The 25,854-nt window shown below is 43.7% G+C and overlaps 1 protein-coding gene across 4 annotated transcripts in view; it reads right to left on the bottom strand.

The window, feature by feature from the left end:
- Positions 1–25,854, bottom strand: part of NCKAP5 (NCK associated protein 5) — a 608,460-nt gene that overhangs the window by 179,737 nt on the left and 402,869 nt on the right. For all 4 annotated transcript variants that reach the window (XM_075070259.1, XM_075070261.1, XM_075070260.1 and 1 more), the window contains one exon: positions 8,338–8,487. In XM_075070259.1, coding sequence (XP_074926360.1) covers positions 8,338–8,487 — 150 coding nt within the window. The remainder of the gene's footprint in view (positions 1–8,337; positions 8,488–25,854) is intronic.

Here is a 25,854-nt window from a genome sequence, read left to right as displayed (position 1 = left end):
TGGTAAAATTATGCACTGGGCCAACAAGTAATTTTTAAAAAGGAATCAGCTCCTCCAAATGGTCTTCCATTGATCAAAGGCTGGTCAAAAAATTTCCAACAAAACAGTCTCAGTGAAAAATTGAGTTTCCAACGAAATAATATTTTTCATTAAAAGAGTCTGCTTTCTGTAAAAATTTTGAATTTTCATCTTATACGCTTTGGCCAAAATTGCAAACTTTTCAGCCAAAAACATTTGGGTTTTGGCTGAAAATTTTCCAGTTCCAGTTTTTCCAAATCTATCCACAGGGGAAAAAAAAATCCAAACAGCTCTGCATCAGTCACCATACAGTGGGCCAAATCTTGCTGTTAGTTACCTCCATGCAAATACTATTGATAGCACAATGTAGTCCTGAGAAAGGTAATATTCATGCGTTTTGCTTATAGGCATAATTTTAATGCATAACACTGCACAGATGGATGGACTAACATTACTATGTGCTTTATAGGACTTGTTAATTTTATGAATCATGTCTGATAATTGTAATAATTTGAATACTCAAGATGAAGGAACCTGCTAATTGCTTTACTGTGAATGTAATGTCAAATACCCATTTTCTGTTTTTTTTAATACATTAATGAAATACTAAGATTAATTACTCTCAGAATACTAAAGGATGAGAACTGCTAATGGCAAGCAACCGAGAAAATGTATCTCTTGATTAATAAACCAAAGAGCTTTCAGCCTTTGACATAAAAATTTATACCCTCCAAGAAAAAACAAGGGCAAGGATATATAACATTAAACCAACACACAATTAACAACACTTTGTTTTAATTATCTTTGGGCACAATTAATGTTGGCCCTGCAGTTCATTTTTCTTCTTTGACTGCTCATTAGACTATTTATGTAGATTAATTCTTGAAGTATTGGCATTTGCTAATACATGGATTTTTATAAGCTACTGCACAAAGCTGACATCAGTGAGGAAACTTATTAACTGACCTCCCAGAGACAGATCTTGTCTGTCCATAATGTTATGTTTTTTTTCCTTCTAGGCAGTTTGCCATAATTGATAAAAGGTTATGACTTTATTGAATGATTTCTTATCCGCTGAAAGGACATAAAGGACTGAATAGTCATGTAGATTGACTGAAAACAAGCCCAAGGGAACTCAAATTACACATATTTGGAAAAAGAAATTTACAAGGAACCTCAAGTCACTCAACATCAATGATACAATTAAGACTGAATAAGTGCTTTTGTTTATTTCAAGTTCTATAGACCTAGGTAAAATGCATACACATTATGAAGCAATTGTTCTATGTAGGATTAGTGAGAATTAACATTTAATATGTTTATTTTAGTGATATTTGTGTGGGTCTTTAAAGGGAAAATATATTTACAGACATAATTATAAAGACCTTGTATAATTTCAGGTGAGGCCTGTGCTTTGTACTTAGATCTGAACACACTTATCACTTTTTGTTTTATTTTTGTTTTACAAAATCTTCCAGGACACTAATATTGAACTTGATTTTTAATTGAATTGGGAGTATAAATCAAGTGAGAATGTTATGTGGATTATGAAGCAGAAGGAGAATTTTCCTGTTTGCTTAAACCAGAAATCTATAGCCCCAATGACTGAATTGTTTTTCTCAATCTCAGCCAAAACTCCTGCTGAGATCACTAGAAAGCATTTATATACTGTACTGCTGAACCACTGTATAAGAAACTGAACAGACTACAATGAACTGAGCACTGAATAAGAAAAGACGGTTACTAACCTTTGTAACTGTTGTTCTTCGAGATGTGTTGATCATATCCATTCCAGTAGGTGTACGCGCCGCGCGTGCACGCTCGTCGGAAGACTTTTACCATAGCAACTCCAGCGGGCCGGCAGGTCGCCCCCTAGAGTGGCACCGCCATGGCGGCTAATATATAAGCCCTGCCGGCCCGTCCGCTCCCCAGTTCCTTCTTGCCAGCTACTCCGACAGTGGGGAAGGAGGGTGGGTTTGGAATGGATATGAGCAACACATTTCGAAGAACAACAGTTACAAAGGTGAGTAACCGTCTTTTCTTCTTCGAGTGATTGCTCATATCCATTCCAGTAGGTGATTCCCAAGCCTTACCTAGGCGGTGGGGTCGGCGTGAAAGGTCGGCAGCGTGTAGTATGGCAGAGCCGAAGGCTGCGTCTCTCTGGACTGCTGGACCAGGGCATAGTGGGAAGCGAAGTATGGACGAGGACCAGGGTTCCGCTGCCCTGCAGATTTCCTGAATGGGCACTCGAGCAAGGAAAGCCGTCGAAAAGGCTTGAGCCCTGGTAGAGTGTGCAGTCATGTGGCCTGGAGGGATATGAGCCAAGTCATAACAGGCCCGGATACAGGATGTCACCCACGAGGAGATCTGCTGAGACGAGACAGGCAACCCCTTGACCCGTTCAGCTGTGGAAACGAAAAGCTGGGGGGATTTACGGAACGGTTTAGTTCACTCTACATAAAAGGCGAGTGCCCTGCGAACGTCTAAGGAGTGCAGCTGCTGCTCGCGACGGGACGAATGGGGTTTTGGGCAGAATACGGGGAGGAAAATCTCCTGGTTTACATGAAAAGCCGAGACTACCTTAGGGAGAAAGGCTGGGTACGGTTTCAGTTGCACCTTGTCCCGATGGAACACCGTATACGGGGGCTCTACTACGAGGGCCTGCAGTTCCAACACCCGTCTAGCGGAGGTGATGGCTACCAGGAACGCCGTCTTCCAGGAGAGATAGAGGAGGGAACACGTAGCCAGTGGCTCAAATGGGGGGGGACATAAGACGGGTCAAAACCAGGTTCAGGTCCCAGGAGGGTGCGGGGCGGCGAATCTGGGGGTAAAGACACTACAGAGCCCTAAGGAACCTAGTCACCATCGGGTGAGAGAAGACTGAACGGCCATTGCTACCCGGGTGGAAGGTGGAAAAAGCTGCCAAATGAACCCAGAGAGATGACATAGCCAGGCCTTGCTGCTTAAGGGATCAAAGGTAATTGAGGATGTTAGGGATGGAAACCTCGGTAGGGAGGAAGCGCCATTCCGTGCACCAGCATGTAAAACGCTTCCACTTGGCCGAGTACGTCGCCCTCATAGAAGGCTTCCTACTTCCCAGGAGCACCTGCCTCACTGGGGTAGAGCAATGCATTTCAGACCTGGTCAGCCACTCAGGAGCCACGCTGTGAGGTGTAGCGACTGAAGGTCCGGGTGACGGAGCTGACCATGGTCCTGCGCGATCAGGTCCAGGTGAAGCGGCAGGGGGACAGAGTCGGCTACCGACAGGTCCAGCAACATGGAGAACCAATGCTGCCGGGGCCACGCCGGAGCGATTAGGATCAAGCGGGCCCTGTCCCTGCGCACCTTCAGAAGGACCTTGTAGATTAATGGAAATGGAGGAAACGCGTAGAACAGGTGTGTTGCCCATGGGATAAGAAAGGCGTCTGCAACCGAGCCCGGTTCGAGACCTGGAAAAGAGCAGAACGCCAGGCATTTCCTGTTCCTGCGGGACGCGAAGAGGTCCATCTGGGGACATCCCCACCTCAGGAAGAGCGCAAGGGCGACGTCCGGGTGAAGGGACCACTCATGGGAGAGGAAGGACCTGCTCAGACGATCTGCCAGCGTATTCCGAACCCCCGGGAGAAAGGATGCAAAGAGGTGAATGGAGTGGGCTATGCAGAAGTCCCACAGCCTCATGGCCTCCCGACACAGAGGAGGAAACCTCGTGCCGCCCTGCTTGTTTATATAGTACACCGTCGTTGTGTTGTCGGTGAAAACCGAAACACAGCGACCCTAGGGCTGCTGATGGAATGTTTGACAAGCAAGGCGGACCGCCCTCAATTCCCGCACGTTGTGGTGGAGGGCTAGCTTGGGAGGGGACCAGCAGCCTTGGGTCCGCAGAGTTCCAAGATGAGCTCCCCAGCCCAAGTCTGATGCGTCCGTTCTTAGGGACATCGAGGGCTGGAGCGGATGGAATGGGAGCCCCGCACACACCACGGACTGGTCCAGCCACCAATGGAAGGAGTGTAGGACGTCCTGAGGAATTGTGACAATCGTATCCAAAGGACGCCTGGCCGGACGGAGCTGAGCAATGAGCCAGGACTGCAGGGGTCTGAGGCGGAGCTGTGTGTACGCCGCGATGAATGTGCAGGCTGCCATGTGGCCCAAGAGAGTCAGGCAAGTGCGTATGGAGGTCAGAGGCGCTGCATGCAACCTGTGGATCATGGCTGTCAAAGCCTGGAACTGCGACAAAGGAAGAATGGCTCTGGCCAGAGTGGAGTCCAGAATGGTGCCAATAAACTCTATCCTATGTGCGGGGGTTAGAGTCAACTTCTCGGCATTGAGCATCAGGCCCAGGTTTACGAAGAGTCTCCTGACCATGCGGACGTGATCGAGGACTCGCTCCTCTGAGGGTCCCCGGATGAGCCAGTCGTCGAGGTACGGGAATACATGCACGCAACTGCAGCGAAGGTATGCGATGACTACAGCCATGCACTTGGTAAACACTCTCGGGGCCGTAGAGAGGCCGAACGGGAGGACCGTAAATTGATAGTGACGGTCGCCGACAACGAACCGAAGGAACCTCCGGTGGGGCGGGAAGATGGCTATATGGAAGTAAGCGTCCTGCATGTCAAGGGCGGCGTACCAGTCTCCGGGATCCAGGGAAGGGATAATGGTCCCCAAGGATACCATACGGAACTTCAACTTCACCAGGTATCTGTTGAGCTCTCGCAGGTCGAGGATAGGCCTGAGGCCTCCCTTGGCCTTGGGGATCAGAAAATAGCGGGAATAGAACCCCTTGCCCTTTTCGCTCTCTGGAACCTCCTCTATGGCCCCTTTGTCAAGGAGCATTTGCACCTCCTGGGGGAGAAGTTGCTCGTAAGAGGGGTCCCTGAAGAGGGACGAGGGAGGGGGGCGGGAGGGCGGGAATGAAGCAAACTGTAGATGGTATCCAAGCCGCAACGTGCGGAGGACCCAGCAGTCCGAAGTAAGCTGGGACCATGCCGGGACGGAAAACGAAAGACGGTTGGAGAAAGGAGGAGATGGATCCGTAGGAGGAACTGGTACAGCGCCCCCGGGCGCACCTTCAAAATGGGGGCTTCAGGCCGGAGGAAGGCTTGGAGGAACCTTGGTTCTGTCCTCCCTGATTGCCCAACTGCCTACGCCGGCCATTTCTATTGTGCCGTCTGGCGTAGTCTTGCCTCTGCTTGGGCTGGGGGTAGGGCCTGTGCTGTTGCTAGGGCCGGAAGGGTCTGCGTTGGGTGACCGGCGTATGCATCCCCAAGGCACACATAATGACCCTATTATCTGTAAGGCTTTGCAGCCGAGGGTCAGTCTTGTCCGAAAACAGGCCCTGGCCCTCAAACGGAAGGTCCTGGATGGTGTATTGGAGTTCCAGAGGAAGGCCAGAGACCTGTAGCCAAGAGACGCGGCGCATAGTAACGCCCGAGGCCAGAGTTCTGGCGGCCAAGTCTGCAGCGTCTAAAGCTGCCTGCAGGGAAGTTCTTGCAACCTTCTTTCCCTCATCAAGGATTGCGGAGAATTCTTGACGAGCGTCCTGCGGAAGCAGTTCTTTAAATTTATCTGCCGCCACCCAGGTGTTATAGGTGTAGCGGCTTAGTAGAGCTTGCTGGTTGGATACCCGCAGCTGCAAGGCGCCTGCAGAATAGACCTTCCGGCCAAGTAGGTCCATACGCCTGGCTTCTTTAGACTTGGGGGCCGGGGCTTGTTGACCGTGGCGCTCCCTCTCGTTCACAGACTGGACAACGAGGGAACACGGGGGCAGGTGAACATACAAATATTCATAGCCCTTCGAGGGGACCATGTATTTGCGTTCCACGCCGCGAGCAGCGGGGGGAACGGAAGCCGGGGACTGCCAGATGGTCGTGGCGTTGGCTTGGATGGTCCGAATGAAGGGAAGGGTGACATGAGTGGGCACATCTGCCGACAGTATGCTCACTACTGGGTCCTCCACCTCTGAGACCTCCTCAGCCTGCAAATTCATGCTCTGTGCTACGCGCCTGAGGAGGTCCTGGTGCACCCTGAGGTCAAGTGGAGGGGGACTGGTGGATGTTGTCCCCGCCACTGCCTCATCCGAGGAGGAAGATGAGGAGAAACCTGGCAGGAGTGGATCTGCCGGCGGCTCTGTCTGGAGTACTGCGTCCGGCCCTGGTGGGTGCTCAGGGTCCTGAGGCTGAGATGACCTCTCCTCTGTAGGGGACGGAGGAGGACGTGAAGAGGTGGCCTCCAGAACCCTGTGTTCGGAGGCAGACGAATGCGGAGGGATTTGCTGAGGGCCCTGGGCCTGGTGGTACGCCCAGAGGGTCCAGAACCCCCACTGCTGAGGTCCATGCTCCTGCTGGGTCTCAGAAAACAGAGCAGCAGGTCTGTCAGCGTCTAGGTATGTGCTGTCCGCTCTCGAAGAGACTGATGTCTGGTGAGAGGGCCACGGAGGCGCCGAACGAGAGTGGTACTGGTCCCGTACTCCTGACGGCAAAGACCTTCTCGGTGCCAGAGATCGGTGCCGTGAGCCATACCGGTGCCGTGATCGAGACCGGGATCTGCCACCAGCCCGGTGCCGGAAGGTTGACCTGGAACTGGATCGCCGACGGCAAGAATGGCTCCTCGAGTCACAGTGCCAGTGACGATGGCTGGATCCGGAGCGGTGCCGGGAGTATCGAGACCGGCGTGAAGATGACCTACGCCGCGAGTACGACCGGTACCGTTGCGGACAGCGGTGCCGGGACTGCGAGCGGCGGCTTGAGCGAGACCTCTCTCGGGACCGGGATCTTGACTGTAATCGGTGCCGACCCAGGGAATCCAGGGACGGTGCTCGCATGGTCATCGGCTTGCCCTTCGATTGAAGAACCCGCACCGGCAGTGCCGGGGGTTGGGGTAGCGCAGGCTCCGTCAACGCAATGAGGTCCCTGGCCGAGGAGAATATCTCGGGCGTAGAGGGGACCACCAGCTCGACCCCAGATCTTAGCGGGGAGCTGGGAGGGACCAGACTCGACGGACCTCCTGGGCCCGGAGTCGATGAAATCCCTGGCCTGGCCGGTGCGGACGGAGGCGGCGCCGGGTGCTCCGTCCAAGCCTGCTTAGCAGGGGTGGAAGACACTGAAGGTCTTTTCCCCAGGCCCGGTGCCGGAGAAGGTCGGTGCCGTGGTGTTTTCGCGGGCCCAGAGTGGTCCGGTGCCGTAGCTGAGGTGGCACTCGGTGCCGAGGAGGAAGGGTTAAGCGCCGCTTCCATCAGGAGAGTCTTTAGGCGCTGATCCCGCTCCTTTTTGGTTCTCGGTCTGAAGGCCTTACAAATCCAGCACTTCTCGGAGATGTGCGATTCCCCAAGGCACTTCAGGCAGGCGGTGTGGGGATCGCTAGTGGGCATCGGCTTCTTGCAGGCCGAGCACGGCTTGAACCCCGGAGAACCAGGCATGAGCCCGGCGCCGGGCGTGGGGAAGGGTAAGAACCCCAAGCCCGCTAACTATATACAACAAGAACTATTAACTACAACTATTCTGTACTTCACAACTAGAACTAGAACTAGAAAAACGACGAACAAGGAGAAGCTAGGGACGTGGAGGACAGCTATGCTGCGCTCCACAGTTCCAACGACCGACACGGCGGTAAGAAGGAACTGAGGAGCGGACGGGCCGGCAGGGGTATGTATTAGCCGCCATGGCAGCGCCACTCTAGGGGGCGACCTGCCGGCCTGCTGGAGTTGCTAGGGTAAAAGTCTTCCGACGAGTGTGCACGCGCGGCGCATACACCTACTGGAATGGATATGAGCAATCACTCGAAGAAGAACTTCAGAATTTGATTCTATGTTGGTCCAGACCTTGATTCCGATCCTTGAGGTTATTACATCAAGCTTAAGTACATGCACATTGAACTCAGTGCAGTTACTCAGGTGCATTCTTCTTGGGGGGTCTGGTAAGGATTGTGAGGTTTTCAACAATAAATACTCCAAATATTGCAACTTCAGCAGTAAATACCAGAGTGAAGTAATGCCATTTTTATGATGGTTATTAAATCATGCATGCTACACATGATTAAAAAAATTAACACTTGAAACAAAGTCAGAATGTGTCAACAGGTTTGATTGAGCCTATAGCTTGAACTGAATTAAAATTATTTATGAAGTACTTTTTAAGGATCTATGATCCTTGACATTAGAGAGAGTAGTTCCAAGATGGAACTTTTTGCTCATCCTTGATAAATGAATCATGATAAAAAATACTGTTATATGAGTCTAAGTGAACTAAGGATTTATACCACATTGATTCGATACCACTATAAGAAGTGGTATACTTTTATGTGTAAAGTTATATTATTTCTTACCTCCAGAGCTTTCAATCGTTCTAATAGCAATTTTGTCTTTTCTTTCTCTTTTTCAGTACTGCTACTTTCACTTCTTGAATCTTCATCTACTGCAATATGAATGTGTTCCATAGTTTCTTTGCATTTTCTGTCCTCTTCTGACAGTTTTTCCTAAAAAGATTAAGAATTGTTTTCATTACACACAAGAGCAGATGAAATTAATTATGTAAGAGTAAATGCCTAGGAATCTCCTTTGAGAGGCAATGCGTGTGAAGTAATATCTTTTATTGGACCAACTTCTGTTGGTGAAAGAGACAGGCTTGTGACCTACAGAGAGCTCTTCTTCAGGTCTTCTCAAAAGCTCTCTCTTCTCAGAAGACCTAAAGAAGAACTCTATGTAGCTCAAAAGCTTGTATCTTTCAGCAAAAGAAGTTGGTCCAATAAAAGATATTAGCTCACACACCTTGTCTCTCTAATATTCTGGGACCAACATGGCTACAACAACATTGCAAACAACACAGGAATTTCCTTTGCACATGCAAAAAAAGAGAACTTGTACCTTGTCTGTGATCACCGTACTCATGAAGATTTTGCTGAACGTATTATGGTCTCAGTCCTGCAAAAGGGTGTGCGTGGATGAACCTTTATACCGTACCTGAATTCCCTGTGAATTTAATGGGACTCTGTGCAGGTGTAACAGTCTGTCTTCTGCAGGTTAGAGACCTATATTATCATTAACAAAACAACTTTTGCATTTTCTTTAAAAGTTGTTGCAACAAGAACTTGGCTTCTAATACAAGTGCTCTGCCACTGACATACAGTTTATCTAGGGACAACCAGCATAGAGGCTTATACTTAATATATGGCATCCTTCTAGCGCTTATTCATGAACTATCATTTAGTGGGCTCAGAATCTATTATTGGATATTGATTTCAGCACAGGATATAAACTAATGTATAACTAGAGATAACCAAAGTAACAGGAAGTTTCCCAAGTATGTCTTTTGAAAATAAATGTGACTTAGGCTCCAAAGTGACATAAAAGCTTTTTAAAATTTTGCTCATAATCCAAAAATTTTGCATTCAATTAACTTTACTTAATATGTGTGTTTTGGAGTTTTAGCTTGTGATAGGCGGACTCATTTTTGCTTAATTTCAAGCCCCGCTGAACAGCATCATCATTATTAAGGGCTAGATTGCCTATACTTCTAGCCTAGAGAAAGGGTTAGCATGTAGCTGAGCTGCCCTAGGAGCAACATAGGAAAGGAACTGTGTTTCTATTGCTCTCCTGCTCTTTCACTCTGTTCCCAGGAAGTAGGAACTGGATACCAGTCTTTATCACTAGAATCAAAGAATATCAGGGCTGGAAGGGACCTCAGGAGGTCATCTAGTCCAACCTCCTGCTCAAAGCAGGACCAATCCCCAACTAAATTATCCCAGCCAGGGCTTTGTCAAGCCTGATCTTAAAAACCTCTAGCAGATTCCATGACCCTATCAACTTAATCTGCCCAACTGCATGGTGGAGGAAGGCAAATGTAAGAGAATACCAGGAATGTGGCCCTGCTTCTCAAAATATATGTAGCAGAAATGTGGGCAAGCCATGGAGGAGTATTGAGGGGATAGGGGCCTTTCTCCCCATCGAGCCCTTGTGCAGCCATGTAGGCAAGGCCACAACTGGCACTAATTGCTTGTTGAGAGTAAATAGTGTACTCTATTATGTAAAGAAGAAACAGAGGACAAGGACTATCACCTCAAGAAATTTAAAATCTAAGGCCCCCAAAGACTTCTCCACATGTATAACTTTACACACAAAGACAATCCCATTGTGATTACTGAAATTCTTCACATGTGTTAAAAGTATGTGTAACACCAACAGACCCTCGTTGTCGGTGAGCAGGATCAAACCTGAGACTTCTGGATCTTAATGCATGAGCCTCTACTGCATGATCTAAAAGCCATATACATGACTGTTAGCTAAGCTGTAGAGCAGACTCATTAATCTCTCTTTCTAAGTGGTCTTGGTGCCCACCACACCCAGGAGGTATGTGGGTTACATATGCATATCCAGAAGAGTTTTGAGGATTAGCACCTAACAAGATGAATAAAATGATGCACACATACATTTTACTGAGAGTGGAAGGATCAGTGGGTGACGCAGAAATTTTATTTTATTTAAATGTTGTTTTGTTAAGTGATTAAGTTTGGTGAGTTTCACAGGAGACCTGTAGAAAACATGAGTTTGAATGCTGAACAGCACTAACTCGGTAAGTTATGGATCTCATTCTACAATTAGAGACAAAGAGGGTGGCAAAAATGAACTGAGAGCAACAGATCCAAAGGAAAATTATACTGAATGTGAGATATTGTGCAAAAGGAGCAAAGGAGTAAGGAAAAACAGACACAAACACAATGTTACTATTCATAAGACACTCATGGTGGACTCCACAAATCAATGTAGGCTCCTAACTTCTACTGAAATCAGACACGGAAATCAATGCAAGTTAGGTCCTAACTTCTATCTAAACACCTAAGTTGCTTTGTAGATTCCACCCTCAACACAGACAATAAAATATACACTGTCCCTTACCCTGAAGAGCTTACAATTTAATTGTGTATATGAAGCAAAAAGTGAAAGCAACAATGGTAGGGATAAGCAAAAGAGAGTCCTGTGGCACCTTTAAGACTAACAGATGTATTGGAGCATAAGTTTACGTGGGTGACAAAGTGGGTATTCACGATCCAATACATCTGTTAGTCTTAAAGGTGCCACAGGACTCTCTGTTGCTTTTTACAGATCCAGTCTAACACGGCAACCTCTCTGATACTTAATGGTAGGGATAGGAATGGGAAATAGGAAAAAAGGAAGAACAACTATAAAAAGATAACATGGGGATGGGTGACCTTACAAAAATCTAGATAGCAATATAAAATCACTTGGATATGTAATGTGCACTTCATGATAGTTCTGATATACATCTACATATATCTGCACACTGTGGCAAGGCACCTTCTCGGTCTCACCAGCCTCAGCTGTTTTTAGCCTCGGTGAGATGGGCTTGGGATAAAACAGTCCCTCTTGGTTGCACAAGGGCAGTCAACTCCTTTTCTCAGTCAGTATTTTAGGCTTGTTTTTCTCCCTTATGGGAGGGAATGCAGCCTCCACACATGGTGAGGCTTGTTGTCTTGCTGCTCCTCACCTACTGGCAGCTTGACTCCACCCCCCCGCCAACAGGGGAGGGTTTAAAAAGGTCTCAGGCAGCCCATAGTTGGAATCAACTGATCCTAATTGTCTTCAGGTAACTCTCTCTCTCAGCTGATCCTGCTTGACCTGTAGTCACCCCTCCTTAGCTGATAGGGAGGAGGGCCTTTTACCCTTCTGGGACTGTTTTCTACCCTGCCCTTGCAGCTGTCTGTCCTGAGTTTATCACAACACTTATGGGTATTTTGTACCAGCCTATATTTTGAGAGGCGCTTTCTTATTTCTAATATATAGCACATGCTCTGTAATGATTTAATGGCTTGAACAATACATTCAAACCATTTTCCCTTTTCAAGTTGTCCTGAATCAGGAAATCCATGTAAAACTTTATCAAGCAATTCAGAAAACAGTTTGTTATAATGACTCATCTTTGATGCATTGCCAGCATGAATGACTCTTTTAAAGACAAAAATACAACACAAATGAATGAAGCCTAGTAATGGAAGGACATCTTAACACCCATACAAGGGCATCCTAACTGCCAACTTCATAAGCTTGTTAAAGGAGAGTAAAAGCAGCAGAGAATCCTGTGGCACCTTATAGACTAACAGATGTTTTGGAGCGTGAGCTTTCGTGGGTGAATACCCACTTCGTCAGACGCAGCTCCTGCGTCTGACGAAGTGGGTATTCACCCACAAAAGCTCACGCTCCAAAACGTCTGTTAGTCTATAAGGTGCCACAGGATTCTCTGCTGCTTTTACAGATCCAGACTAACACGGCTACCCCTCTGTTAACGGAGAGTGTGTAGGAAAGCATAACCCCAGACACTTCACCACAGAGGTGGGAACAATGTGATTTCTATCAAAGTAAATTGAAGAAATCAATGACTTTATCTAATACAATGCTTAGAACAAAGAAATGACTTCTCACTCTTCTTTGAATTGCAAAATTTGATGTCCTTGGGAGACAAGGTTGCATTACCGAAAATTCACACTGTCAACTAAAACAGAAATACATATTTGAGCATCGTTTGCTCAAAAATGATAATTCAAACAAAGATGCTTGATAATGTTACTCTATAACAATATATACATGCTAAACAGAATACGGTCAAAGATCAAATCCCATTATAAAGAAACTGAGTCTCCTGCTCCCACTGAAGTCAATGGGAATTTAGCCATTGAGTTCAATGAGAGGATTGGCCCACTGGATCAGATTCTCAAGCTGGTGTAAATATGAGGCTATACAGATTTAAAATAGTTAATGTTCTGGCCTATTATCTCTACATATACAAAATGTTCCATACAAGACATAAGTAGTACACTGATGACGTATCTTTTGGTCTAATCCTTCAATTCCTATTGCCAATAGAACCAACAGCTGAAAGATAGACCCAGCGCAGCCTTGAAACGGTAAGTTCTCAAATTAATGTGAACATATAAATCACTGAAGACACTGATCTATGAAACTTCACAATGCAACAACCTCACTGAGATTTGTCAGAAAGCTGGATTTCAAAAAGATGAACTAAGAGGGAGCAATTCAATTTCCCTTCTCCACCAATACATTTAGATGAAAATGACAAACTGACATGGCATGAAATCTTGCTGAAATTCCATTATTTTCATTATGGTGAAAAGCCACTGTCCTCTCTAGCATCCCCACCCCCAGTACTGTGAGAATATTCTCATTAACAAAGAGGCATTCACAATCATAATTATAAATAAAACAACAGTACAGTAACTATCTACAGAAGGAAACATGAGGGAGATTTTCAAAAGACCATACTTCCTTTTTGGTATGGCACCGGAAAAGAAATCTGACCACGTCTACGAATTATACAATTTCATGAAAAACATTTGGAAAATAATCAAGTTACTATTCACAGAATCACAGGGTTGGAAGGGACCTCAGGAGATCATCTAGTCCAACCCGCTGCATGAAGCAGGACCAATCACCAAATCCCTAAATGGCCCCCTCAAGGATTGAACTCACAACCCTGGGTTTAGCAGGCCAATGCTCAAGCCACTGAGCTATCCCTGCCCCGCCCCTCCAAATACTTCATTTAATTACAAAGACATTTCAAAACATTAAACAAAAAGAGTGAATGGTTAGAAGACACACAGTAGCAAATTCAGTTAAGAACAGCCTCAAGAGGCTCTGAAGTATCCACAGGCGACAGGTTTCTTCCAGTAGTGTTCAGCTCCTATGAAGCCTGAGAAGAAATATGCCCAGATTGATGCCTGGCAATGAAACAAATGCTTGATTTTCCTGCTGTTATTATTTATATAACAATAGTGCCTAATAGAACTTGGGCTCCACTGTACCAGGTGGTGTACAAACATATAGGGTGACCAGATGTCTCAATTTTATAGGGACAGCCTCGATATTTGGAACTTTGTCTTATATAGATGCCTATACTCCCCATCCTGTCCTGATTTTTCATATTTGCTATCTGGTCACCCTATAAATATATGCCATGAAATGATGCCTACTCCATGGAGCTTAAAATCCAATTTGGGATCTTATGACCTAATTTGGCAGTTTACAACCTCAGAGTCACTTGCACTGACTGGGAATCTTTTTGTCTATTAACAGAACACAATCCATTAGTGTCATTGATCAGCTGTCAGGCATTAATAAATAGAGCACTTGCCTGTCTTAACATTAAGCCGCATGAAACATATGAAGAACCATTAACATCAGAGTACATTCCAGAATAAGAGCTGTCAGCAGTAACCTACATGCTATCAGAGTGTCATGCGACAGAGACCTGTCTGAAACAAAAAGGTGACTTGAAGGGGGTCAAGGCTGTTTGTGTAACTGGAGTGGCTGATTTCTTTATTAGCAATTGCTGATGATGTGACCCAGTCTTGGCTCTGACAGCACTAAAAAAAGTACCTGTTTTATAACTACCCCAGTGCTAACAGTGCTGTAAGTGCTAAAACAGACAGCCTCGGATGTTTTAAACACTCAGTCATGCAAATCTGCTTAAGTGGTAAAAATGCCAGAGCCCTGTCTATACTTGCTGCACCATTGTTGGCTGCTGCTTGTACTGCAGATACTAATTTTGCTAGCACACAGGCTGAGGAAAACCAGCTTACTAGATAGATGTCTCACCTCCTCCCAACAGGTAAAATTAAGAAACACACAACAAAGAAAAAGCAGTACTCCATTCCTGGTACTTATTGTTCTGGCGACTAATAAGGAATCATTAGAAAAATTACCCTCTCACTCACAGAAGTTGGAGCTTATCTCCATGATTATCACAGCCAGATTGTGCTTAATATGTGGAAAACCAAACCATTTTCAGACATAGTGAAGCTCCTGCAGATGCAAACCATGTCGGTATATCAGCTTCAGATGTTGGACTATGAAATGTCAGCTTCTACTTTTTTGGTTATAGTCTCTTTAATTTTTAAATCATTGGACTTTGTTAAAAATAGGAGATTGATCACTGATGTAAACTTATACTAAGCAAAGATCTGATGTGAGAATACTGCTTTAGAAACACTTCTAACCCAGGAACGAAACAGATAAAAAGCACATGGCATGGGATAACTTCAACGTTATTTGTGAGGCAGAAAAGTACCTCTGCTTTATTATAATCATTCAGACACATAGCTCCAATTATAAAACAGACAAACAAACCTCCATGCTATATTTATCAACACATAGTCAGCAAAAGTGTATATATTGTAAAGTAACAATACTAGCTCCCAGTGGGTATCTGCCCCCAATTAGTTAAACTGCAAAGTTCTTCTCTGGAAGCTATCAACATGCACTGAGATGCCTCTGAGGCTTCCAAAGGTTCAATTCTCCTTGAGCCTTCTCTGCTATTCTAAATGCATAAACTTGACCTCTGTGCTCTCTACATTTCAGTTTACAAAACAATATACAAGATAACTGATGCAATAATAAATTCTGAAAGTTGTTTCTTGCAATGTCGCTATACAGTCTTGATATATTCCTATATAAAGTATATTAAATGCTATTTTCTCTGCAGACCTCCTTGTGTTCAGCACTATCCCTCATCATGAGTGCATAACATGGAAGAAGAATGTTCAGGCTGCAGAAATGGATAGTGAATGTACATGGAGTTCTTCACAGGAAGTCTTCATGCTGTCATAAGACTGACAGTCAAGGGCTGTGCACAACTCACTCAAGTAATTTGACTGGACAAGTTGAAAAAAGGCAGCAAATGCTCCCAATGACTGGGGGGTGGATGGGTCACTACAAAAAAAAATTTCCCTCTATTGATACTCACACCTTCTTATCCACTGTTTGAAATGGGCCACCTTGATTGCATTGGCCTCATTAGCACTACAAAAGTGATTTTTCACTTGGTATTCACCCCTTCTTGTCAACTGTTGAGACTAGGCCACTTCCACCTTAATCGAATTGGCTCGTTAGCACTGACCTCCCACTTGGTAAGGTAACTCCCATCTTTTCATGTGTTGTGTTTTTATACCTGCTACTGTATTTTCCACTCTATGCATCTGATGAAGTGGGTTTTAGCCCAAGAAATCTTATGCCCAAATAAATTTGTTAGTCTCTAAGGTGCCACAAGGACTCCTATAGTTTTTTCTTGATTTGAAATATATTTATTCAATATATCATTGCTTTAGACAGCACATTAACAAATGCAATAATAATGTTTTCTTGTATAGCTACATCTTTTGTTCAGCACAAGCTGACTGAATTTGAACAAAAAGAAAAGGATTCACATAAATCAGAAGCAGAAACATCACAAATTGTTCATAGTTTAACATTACTGCTGTCATGCAAAACATATAAAATTCCTCTTTTTCATCTCTGGATTTGACTTACAAAGCGAACAGAGTGAGCAGTAAAATCCCCTAGATTAAATGTGTATGATGGATAAGAGAACAAAGTGTTTTCTTTATGTCTCTAATATGAACCCACGACCACTCGCATATCAATCAATCTACTACACATTATTCTTCACTCAGAATACTCCTAAATGTTGCAGGCTATCATCCTTATTGAACAGTTCTGCAGAGTTACATTAATAAATTTTCTGATGATGCTTTTATTGCCTGTTCCATCTATCAGCAAACATTTATTTCTTTTGAAAAAGTTCAGATTTAGAAGGCATGTAAAGTAAAGGGAAACTGCATAGTGAAATGAAAAATGGAGAAAAACTTAAGACTAATCCTAATTAAATGGCTAAAGCGGAGCAAAAAGCTTATTAGATGGATAATGGAATATGGAGTCTTCTGCCATTAGGTCAGCAGTTGAAATGTAATCTGTAATGACCAAAAAGTAGAATAGCTATCCGGTGACCCATAAGAAATGACTTGCTGTTGGTCTCATCCAGTCCATAGTAAACAGATATCTACGTTGCAAACACCGCCATTGTATCTAGGACTTTTGTTGTCTGCATTGATATCAAAGGACTGCATAGACAAGGGAACGGAATGACACTTTCAGCTTTGGTGACCCTTTCAAATCAGGACTGAGACATGCTGGCAGGGCAGTAAGGGAGTAGCCTGCAGCATCTGGTGTTACTGTGATGTGTGTAGTGTGTGATAAAATGAAAATTTCAAATTCATTCTATGGCTATGGAATTTTCACAGTAAAATGATACTAAGGGACAAATTGCATTCTGTGGCTCCTACTGATGTTGCATGCATGTATATGTGGGCAAAATATTCACGGCATTTTCTCATATACATTTGTAATATGTTATAAAATGGTTCATCACAGTATTGCAAGAGTAAAGCAATTTTCTTTTCTCACAAGGAAACCTATCAAAGCTAAAAAGGAACACAGCATTTAATGTAGCTGTAGGAATTTGTGAGTATTAAAATATCTACAGTTAATTGAAGCAAGATGAGCCAAATTCTGCTCTGATTTAAATTTGGGGTAAATTTGAAGAAACTGCAGTGAAGTCAATGCAATTACTCCAGATTTACTTTGGCTGAATTTAGTCCTATTTTTAAAAAAAAGACTGTATTCTCACTGCCCAGGTAAAGGAGGTCAAAATGCTTATTTTGGTCAATTAAAAAGAACTTTAAGGTAAAAAGTTTCCCTGCCATGAATCTCATTGTTGGTGTTCAGAAACACCAATGTGTTAAAGATCCTTACTCAAGCTTCACAGGGCTATGCTAGTGAATTTATTCTGTTCTTCCCTTTCTAGGGATTACCACAAAGAAGCTATAAAGAACATAGCTCAAGAAAGGCACTAACTAGTATTTTGGAATGCCGGCATATTAGTTCTCATGGGAGACAATGTCAGTGCAGGTACAGAGACCAGACCCAACTATGCCTCATGTAGAATTTAGATACAAAGCAAGTATAGTACTGTAGCTGAGGTTCTCTTTGGCAGGTGCCATGAAATATTTAGCTGGCTGTAGAACCAACCAGAGATGCAAGCATGGAATGTATTTTTTGGATGGGATTCTCAACTGCCAACATCATTCCATGGATGGAATCTATCGGTGATATGGCTTCAAAGATTTGCTAGACTAGCTAGATCTAAGCGTTCCATTTGTCTTAACCAAGAGATGCAGAAGCTAGAGGATGCTTTGTTGGCTTTGGTAGGCTACAGGGGAAGATGGCTATTAGGAGAAAGTGGTTGTGATCAAAATCTCTCATACATAGAAATCTAGCTAACACAATAAGTATTCGTTGATGAGTGATAAGAGGATAGGATTTTTTACATTTCCTGCATTTAGTTACTTACTTTTACTAACTACAAGTTATTTACTTTTCCTGCATATAGAAATGTTGTTTGTCATAATTTTGGTTAGAGATGGGCCTGAAACAAACTCTGGATCTCAGCTCTATAAAGGGCCTAACCTAAATTTGAACATTCTCAAATTTGGGAGTTCAGTATGCTGATTGGAACCTTCCCAATTAGAGGGATAAGTATGAGCTGAGAATTCAGATCCAAATCCTTGATTCTAATCTGGGATGTCAGTAATTATCTTAGAAAACTTGGTTATATTTTTATGGCTGTATTGTAGATATCTAACTCACAATAAAGTCTCACTTGTTAATAAATCTTTGTTCTTCTCTAACCTCTTGGCTGCTGTTTTAATTTCAGAAGCAGTAACTAAGAAAGGGGAAAAATCTAAATCTAATTTGGCTGCTTCAGAAATATGGTTGAGAACTGTAAATGAAAGTTAGAATGATAACTGTTGTTAGCCTTGAGACTGGTCTTTAAGAAATGTGTGGATTAATTTTGTGGCAGTGCTTCTAGTTCATATTACAGCCTTTAAAAGAAAATCCTGCAAATTCCCTTGTCTTGAACAATAGATCTGTAATGCAAGTGGGAAAAAACTATTTCCAGAACAAACAATATCAGTATAAGGATGTTCAGCCTGTAAAATGATAATATTCCTTATAAAAAACTGATGTATATATAGTTTCTTGCTATTTTGCTAAACAAAAAATGTATATCATAGTTTTGTTAACTTGTTAAAATATTATACAAATACTATAAATATACTTTATATTTACAAATAATAATATTTTATACTTCTATAGCACCTTCCATCCAAGGATCTCAAAGTGCTTTACAAATCTCAATATATCATACCTCCAAAACGTAGAAAGGGTAGTATCATTTAGTTGATGTTACAAATGGACAAACTTATGAACAGACAGATCAAGTGACTTGATCATACAGGAAACCCATACTAAGAATCCATACCTAGGAACACAACCCAGGTTCTATCAGATTCCCACTCTCATGCTTTAGCAATAAGACAATCCATCCTTCACTGCTTAGAAGTGCTTCAGGAACATCGTTGCTTTTCAGCTAGGGTGGAAACAAGGGATGCAAGAGGCAGATGTTGAATGATATAGGGGAACAAGATTGCAGCCTGGGAAAGGCAGCCAGCTGATTACCATATCTAAACTTCATTTATCACCAGCAACTGGGGACATGACCCTCATTCTAGAGTCTGTAGGCTATCCCTGCACACAGGAAGAATATCTGCAGGCATTAGGGCAGCATGAATCACCCTAGACAGGCTGTGAACCTGGCTGTATGATTTTTCAAAGCTCTTGTGTCTGCATTTCTGTGTTATGGCTGTATGATATTCATACGTGTTAAGATGAGTTCCTGTCTGCATCCTGTAGAACTTGCCATACCGGTATTGCCCTGGCCTCTTCTTTTGTCATTCAGTGTTGAACGCATTCTACAACAATATGCATCTCCTCACCTTTTGGGGGCGAAGCCAGACTTTTAGGCACCTGCTCCCCTAATTGGTGTAAACAATGCTTGTGCCAATCAGAAACGAACACACACAGGTTTTGGGCCCCGTCCCCTATGACACTTCTGTGATGTCATAGTGAGTACTTTAGGTCGCCCTGCCATGTGCAGGCAGGGAGAGGAGAAAGAAAAACGAATCCTGTGTATCCTGTGTACCCCGTAACCGAGCCTGATCACCTCGAAGCGTCTCTCTCAGCTCACGTGTTTCAAACAGAGTTTCTACGTTTGCCGGTCGTTATGAGTCGGTTTGTGTTTGTAAGTATCAGTTATTACTAAATGCTGCATCTTTGTTTATATATATTGTCAGTATATATTTTAGTCATTGTGTGTTTTAAGTTTTATTAACCCTATTAGCTAATCATACGCTGCTTCTTTACCCCTTGTAACTATCCCCAATAAAACTTTAAATTGATTAATTTTAGTTGTGTGTGTGTCTGCAGTTTGCATCGTGACCCATACTCTCCTTGCATCTCTTACCTATATAGTCTATTGCCACGTGCAGCCTGGTAAATAACAGGCCTGCATTTCCTTTTGCCCCTGCGAATACGTGGCAATCTACAATAGGCCCCAAAAAACATCAATAAGCTGCTTTTTTTTGTGGGGGTGGAATGATTCCACAAAAAAGATACAGAAAGAAGGTATGGCTGAAAGGAAATATAAAGATGGTTTAGAGGAAAAGTAGACGTGGGAGCCGGATCGGTCCAATGTAGTGCTACAACCACACGCTACTTGGAATGTGTAGATGGAATGTTCTGGGAATGAGAGAGTAACTTATTTTCTAAGAAACAGGCACACACATTGCATATTTTTAATACAGAGACAGGCACATGCTGTTAGACTTCACTGTGTTATATATAACTCTACATGGTTGTTGCTCTATGATGCTGAATGATAAACAGACAAGAGTAATGAAACTGGAAAGCTTGTGCAGGTATGTTCTTTGATATGAACATTTAGTTTTGAATTATGTACATTAGCATCATCATTCTCCCTTTTAGATACAGGAAACTAGCCTCTAGGTATGTAAATGTAGGGACAGATTACACAAGCCTGCACCAGAAGCTAGAACAGAAACTTTTAAAGGGCTCCCAGTAGCAGAAATTACCCCAAGGGATATTTGTGGCAGAAGAGGACACAGGTTTCTACTCTGCTTAATGGAGCCAGGGTAGCTCCAAAAGTGGGCAGAGCTAGCCAGGGAAACAAGGGATCTCCTGTGGAGCTGCCAGCAGAATGTAAAGTTTCTCTCCCCACCCTCCTCAGGAAGGAGGTGGCAGGGAAAACATCACTAGGCCTCCCCTACTGTGAATCTGCTCTGTGGCACAGCCAGTCAGGTTGGTGCAGCTCCTCACTGCATCAGGAGTAATTCTGGGACTTTATCTTTCTCTATCATCTGATATAGACCCTATGGCATTCCTGACCCCAATCCAAACATGTGAAGAGTCAGGGTGAAATACAAAGAAGTTTCTGACACCTCATGCTATCTTGACCCTATAAATGAAACCAGTTTTAATGTGTGCATATTCCTTTAAAATATGAAAGTTATAATGCTGTACCGTTGTCTTGGGTGTGTTTCCAGGAAGAAGTCAAAACCAGGTGCTTTCTTCAATGCCTTTAAAGCCCTCAGTATCTGCATTTCCCTACCAGCAATCCATTTCTAATCATAGCTTCCCTTTGAAATCAAAGCATTTCAGGAGTTCTGTCACTGAAACATTATAATTTGATGTCACGCCATAATTTTATATAGATATGACACTATACAAGAAAGGATGGAGACATGTTTATTTTTTGATCAATTGGATGACCTGACCCATAGCTGGGTGAATACCTTTGAATCAGAGGCAGCTCAGACCAAAGATACTGCCTTAAAAAAAATCCTGTTTCATTCCGGGGCAGGTTTAGACTTTTAAATTTAACTAGAAGCCTTTTTTCAACACTACAGTCTATTTCAACAGCTGCTTTCACCCAAGTCAAAGACAATGACCGTCCTCCTCTTCCTCTGCTTCTCCAGAGTCCAGGTCTTCTGCCAGGCAGCAGGTTTGACACCAGTATCGAGAGCCCAATAGAACCACCCTAGGATTATAAGCACTTCTATCCAGTTCCTTCCTACATTTCCCCCCATTCCCCATGCTTTTTAGGGGATCTTTTCATAAGATACTATTGAAATAAGAGGTTCACTTTCTCTTATAACTCACAGCAGTAGAGGATGTCCCTTTAGAGTTCAGGGGAAGTGAGGCTTATTCGCATAATGTTCTTATCCTAGAGAAGAAAGGGTGATGATGTCCCGTTATGGATCTTTGATATCTCAAAAAATTCATCTACCATTTGAAGACCAGGCCGGTGACTCTGGCTTTCATAACTCCCTCATTAGTGCTTCAAGACTGGTTCACAGCTCTTGACCTGCATGATATCTATTTCCATGCATTTATTAATCCAACCCACAAGATTACTAATGGTAACAGCATTTGGTCTTCCCACAACAATGAAGGTATTCACCAAGTGCTCGGCATTCGTGGCAGCTCATCTAATAACATAGAGAATCCAGGTCTACCCATAACTTAATAGCTGGCTGATCCAGGGAGGATCACCCCAACAGGTCATCAACTCAATTCATATAACCTTAAAACTCTTTGTCACTCTGAGCTTCAAAATCAACAGAGAGAAATCCACACTGGTTCTGTCTCACCACAGAGTTCATAGGAACAGTGTGAGATGAGCGAACATTTACCTTCCATGGGAAGGGTTACAAATTATATCGAACCTTCTCAACTAATTTCAAGCCCAATCAAGGAAATCAGTTAAAACACACCTCACAGACTCTTGGGACACATGGTCTCATGCACTTTGCCAGACTTCACCTACATTCCATGAAAGCGAATCAAATAATGCCTGTGTCTCTGCACCTTCCTGGCCTTCTAAATACCTTGGCAGATCAGCTTAGTAGACAGTTCCCAGACAATCATGAGTGGGCTATCAAAGACTCAGTCCTACAGAATATCTTTTGCAAGTGAGGATTCCAGATTCAACCTGTTTGACTAGAACAACAACTGCCAGACATTCTATTCCAGTGGGGCTCCAGCCTAGGCTTCCTGACAGATGCCTTCCTCTTCCTCAGAACTCATGCATGCCTTTTCACTGATCCCCATGACACCAAGGCTTCTGAGGAAACTAAGGCAAGATGCAGAACTGATTATTATGATAGTCCCAGCATGGGCCAGTCAGTTCTGTTATCTCTTATCACAGCCCCCCACAGCCTTACTTGCCCCACCTGACATAGTCTTGTAGAATAACCATTAAATCCTACTGCTGCACTCAACTGTGTTACATCTGACAGCCTGAATGCTTTCTGGATGATGTCCACTGAAAGAAACTGTTCAGCTGAAGTTAAGAACATTCTGCTCCAAGCAGGAAAACCCCAAACAGACAGATTTTTAAAACTAAATGGAAGAGGTTTGCTATTTGGGCACCTCAGCACCAGCTGTCTCCCTTGACAGTATCCATTTCAGCAATATTGAACTGTCTGCTAGTCCACAAGCAATCTGGATTTTCTAGCAGCTCTGTCTAACAGCAACATCTGCACACCACTCTCCTATTCAGGCCCAGGCTCTATTTTTCTGCTCTACCATGGCTAGATTCCTTAAGGGCCTTATTTATGTTTTCCCCCAGTTTGGGAGCCCCACCCTGCTTGGAACATCAATATTGTATTAGAAGAGTTGATGGGTCCTCCCTTTGATCCCTTTGCAAATTGTTGTCTATAATACTTGTCCATGAAGGCTGCTTTTTTAGTGGCCATTACATCAGCTTGAAGGTAAGGGAGATTCAGGCCCTCATGGATGGTCCCCCCTACTTAGCGCTTCAGAAGGTCAGGGTTGCTGTCAGGCCTCATCCCAAGTTCCCGCCTACAGCTGTGACATGTAAACCAATTCACTCATCTCCCTGTTTTCTTCCCCAAACCCCACTCAATCTGTAGGGACAATAAAATTCACACACCCGACATCGTAAGGGTACCATCCTTTTACACTGACAGGAAAAACACATTCAAGAACAGATCTAAACTGTGGCCTTTGCAGTGAGGGTTAAGGGTCTGGCAGTGACCTCGCAGAGAGAATTTAAGTGGGTCTCCAACTGTATAAGGACATGTTATGAATTGTCCAGGTTAGATCCACCTAGGCACATCAAGTTCATTCCACTCAAGTTCAGGCAGCTTCTACTGCCTGTTTGGAGAATGTCCCTACTTCTGAAATCTGTAGGTCACCTGCATGGAGCTCAGTCCACTCATTCATAACATCCTATTCTTCGGTAGAAGCTTCCAGATTGGATGCTTGCTTTGGTAAAGTGGTCCTGCAGTCTGTTTAAGTAGAACATATATTCCTATTATCCATTTCCAAGCAAGCAAACAGCAGCTTTATTAATCATCATGAGTGGAATTTATGCAGAACATCACTCTAAGAAGAAAGAACAGTTACCTACCTTTCAGTAACTGCAGTTCTTCGAGATGTGTTGTCCATGTGCATTCCACGATCTGTTCTCCCATTCCATTACTACACAGTCCTAGTCCTCTCAGATTCTGTGTTGGCAAAGGAACGGAGGGACAATTGGGATTCCACTACCGTTTATTCAAGAGGAAGGGGCAAAGACATCTAGGACATAGGCACAGTCCCAGTGGATGCTGCTAGCAAAAGAATCTCATCTCGCACACATGGGGTGCTTGTGAACCAACAGTGGGATCCATGTAGACAACACATCTCAAAGAACCACAGAAACTGGCACAGGGTTTAATTTTCCCATTCTTTATATATGAAAGAGAACAGCTTTTGCTTGAAAACTGTCCCATTTTCACTTGAAATTTGGTCCTACTTTTTTAAATTGTATATCTAGCAAATTCTTTTGTGAAAATGAGCCTATTTTCTAGTTCAAAAAGAAATGTGAAAAGCCTTGTATTCTTCATGTCTACAATGCAGTTGAGATCATGCTTTTCAGAACGGGTAAACAGACTCCTGCTAGCTCCAGCAGAGCTAGTGTGCTAAAAATAACCATGTAGCCGAGGGTACACAGGTAGCATAGGTAATGGCCCAGGCTAGTCGCCTGAGTCCAAACCTGCTCGGACTCCCAAGTACATACTTGGGTGGCTAGCCCAAGCTGCTGGCTGTGATACCCCCAGCTACATTAATATTTTTAGTATACTAGCTTCAGCAGACATAGTATGTGTTTGTCTATCTGCACTGGGAAGCGTGCTCCCAGACGCAGTGTAGACATAATCTATGTCTATATTTTATCTGTACATCTCAGTAACTTTTATGGCTCTCATCACTGTGGTTTCTGAGCAGCTCACAAACACTGAGGAGTTTATCCTTAATGCATATGTGAGGTAGGGAAGTATTATCATCTTCATTTTACAGATGAAAAACTGAAACAAATTAAGTGATTTGCTCAAGGTCACGCAGGAAGTCTGTGGCAGAGACAGGACTGAACTCTGGTCTTTTCAGTCCTATTGCCTTAAACACAAGACAATCCTTCCTCTTTGGTAACCTACATAATGTATACAAACAAGTGTATGTTTCTCTGTACTGCACTTCAGAGTACTTCTCTGGCAAATTCCGAACTGTGATCGAATGTGATCTTGCAGAAAACTCTTTCTCTTCCTTATCTATTTTGATTGTCAAACTGGCAGATAAAGTCAAAATAAGTTTAAAGGAAACCTGAAAGACTCTATTGCCTGTCTCATCTTTAATCAGATGAGAGTCTCCCTGTGGCATGCATGCAGTAAAAGGATCAAGTGGATAAAAAAGAATCTATTTGTAAATTTCTGGAAAACAAGAATAAACATATGAAGAAAGGCTTGCAGAGTCCTTGCTTTTACAAACTGTATTCATCCATTTCTCTTCATTATTCATAGTGACCATTTCCCATCTCCCATAAAGGATTTTCATCTTGAATGGGCAAGCATTTGTTTGGCCTTTAATAGACTTAGGCTTAAGTGGCTCATAACCAGGACCGGTGCTAGGGTTTCTGGCGCCCTAGGCGCCAGGACATTTTGCCGCCCCGCGCGCGGGTCTCGCGGCTCCCTGACCCCGGGGGGGGGGCGCCCTGGGCTGCC

This window comes from Chelonoidis abingdonii, chromosome 10, assembly GCF_003597395.2.
Source record: "Chelonoidis abingdonii isolate Lonesome George chromosome 10, CheloAbing_2.0, whole genome shotgun sequence".
Classification (NCBI taxonomy): Eukaryota; Metazoa; Chordata; order Testudines; family Testudinidae; genus Chelonoidis; species Chelonoidis abingdonii.
The sequence above is the reverse complement of the archived record's forward strand: the minus strand, read 5'-3'. Positions and strand labels throughout refer to the sequence as shown.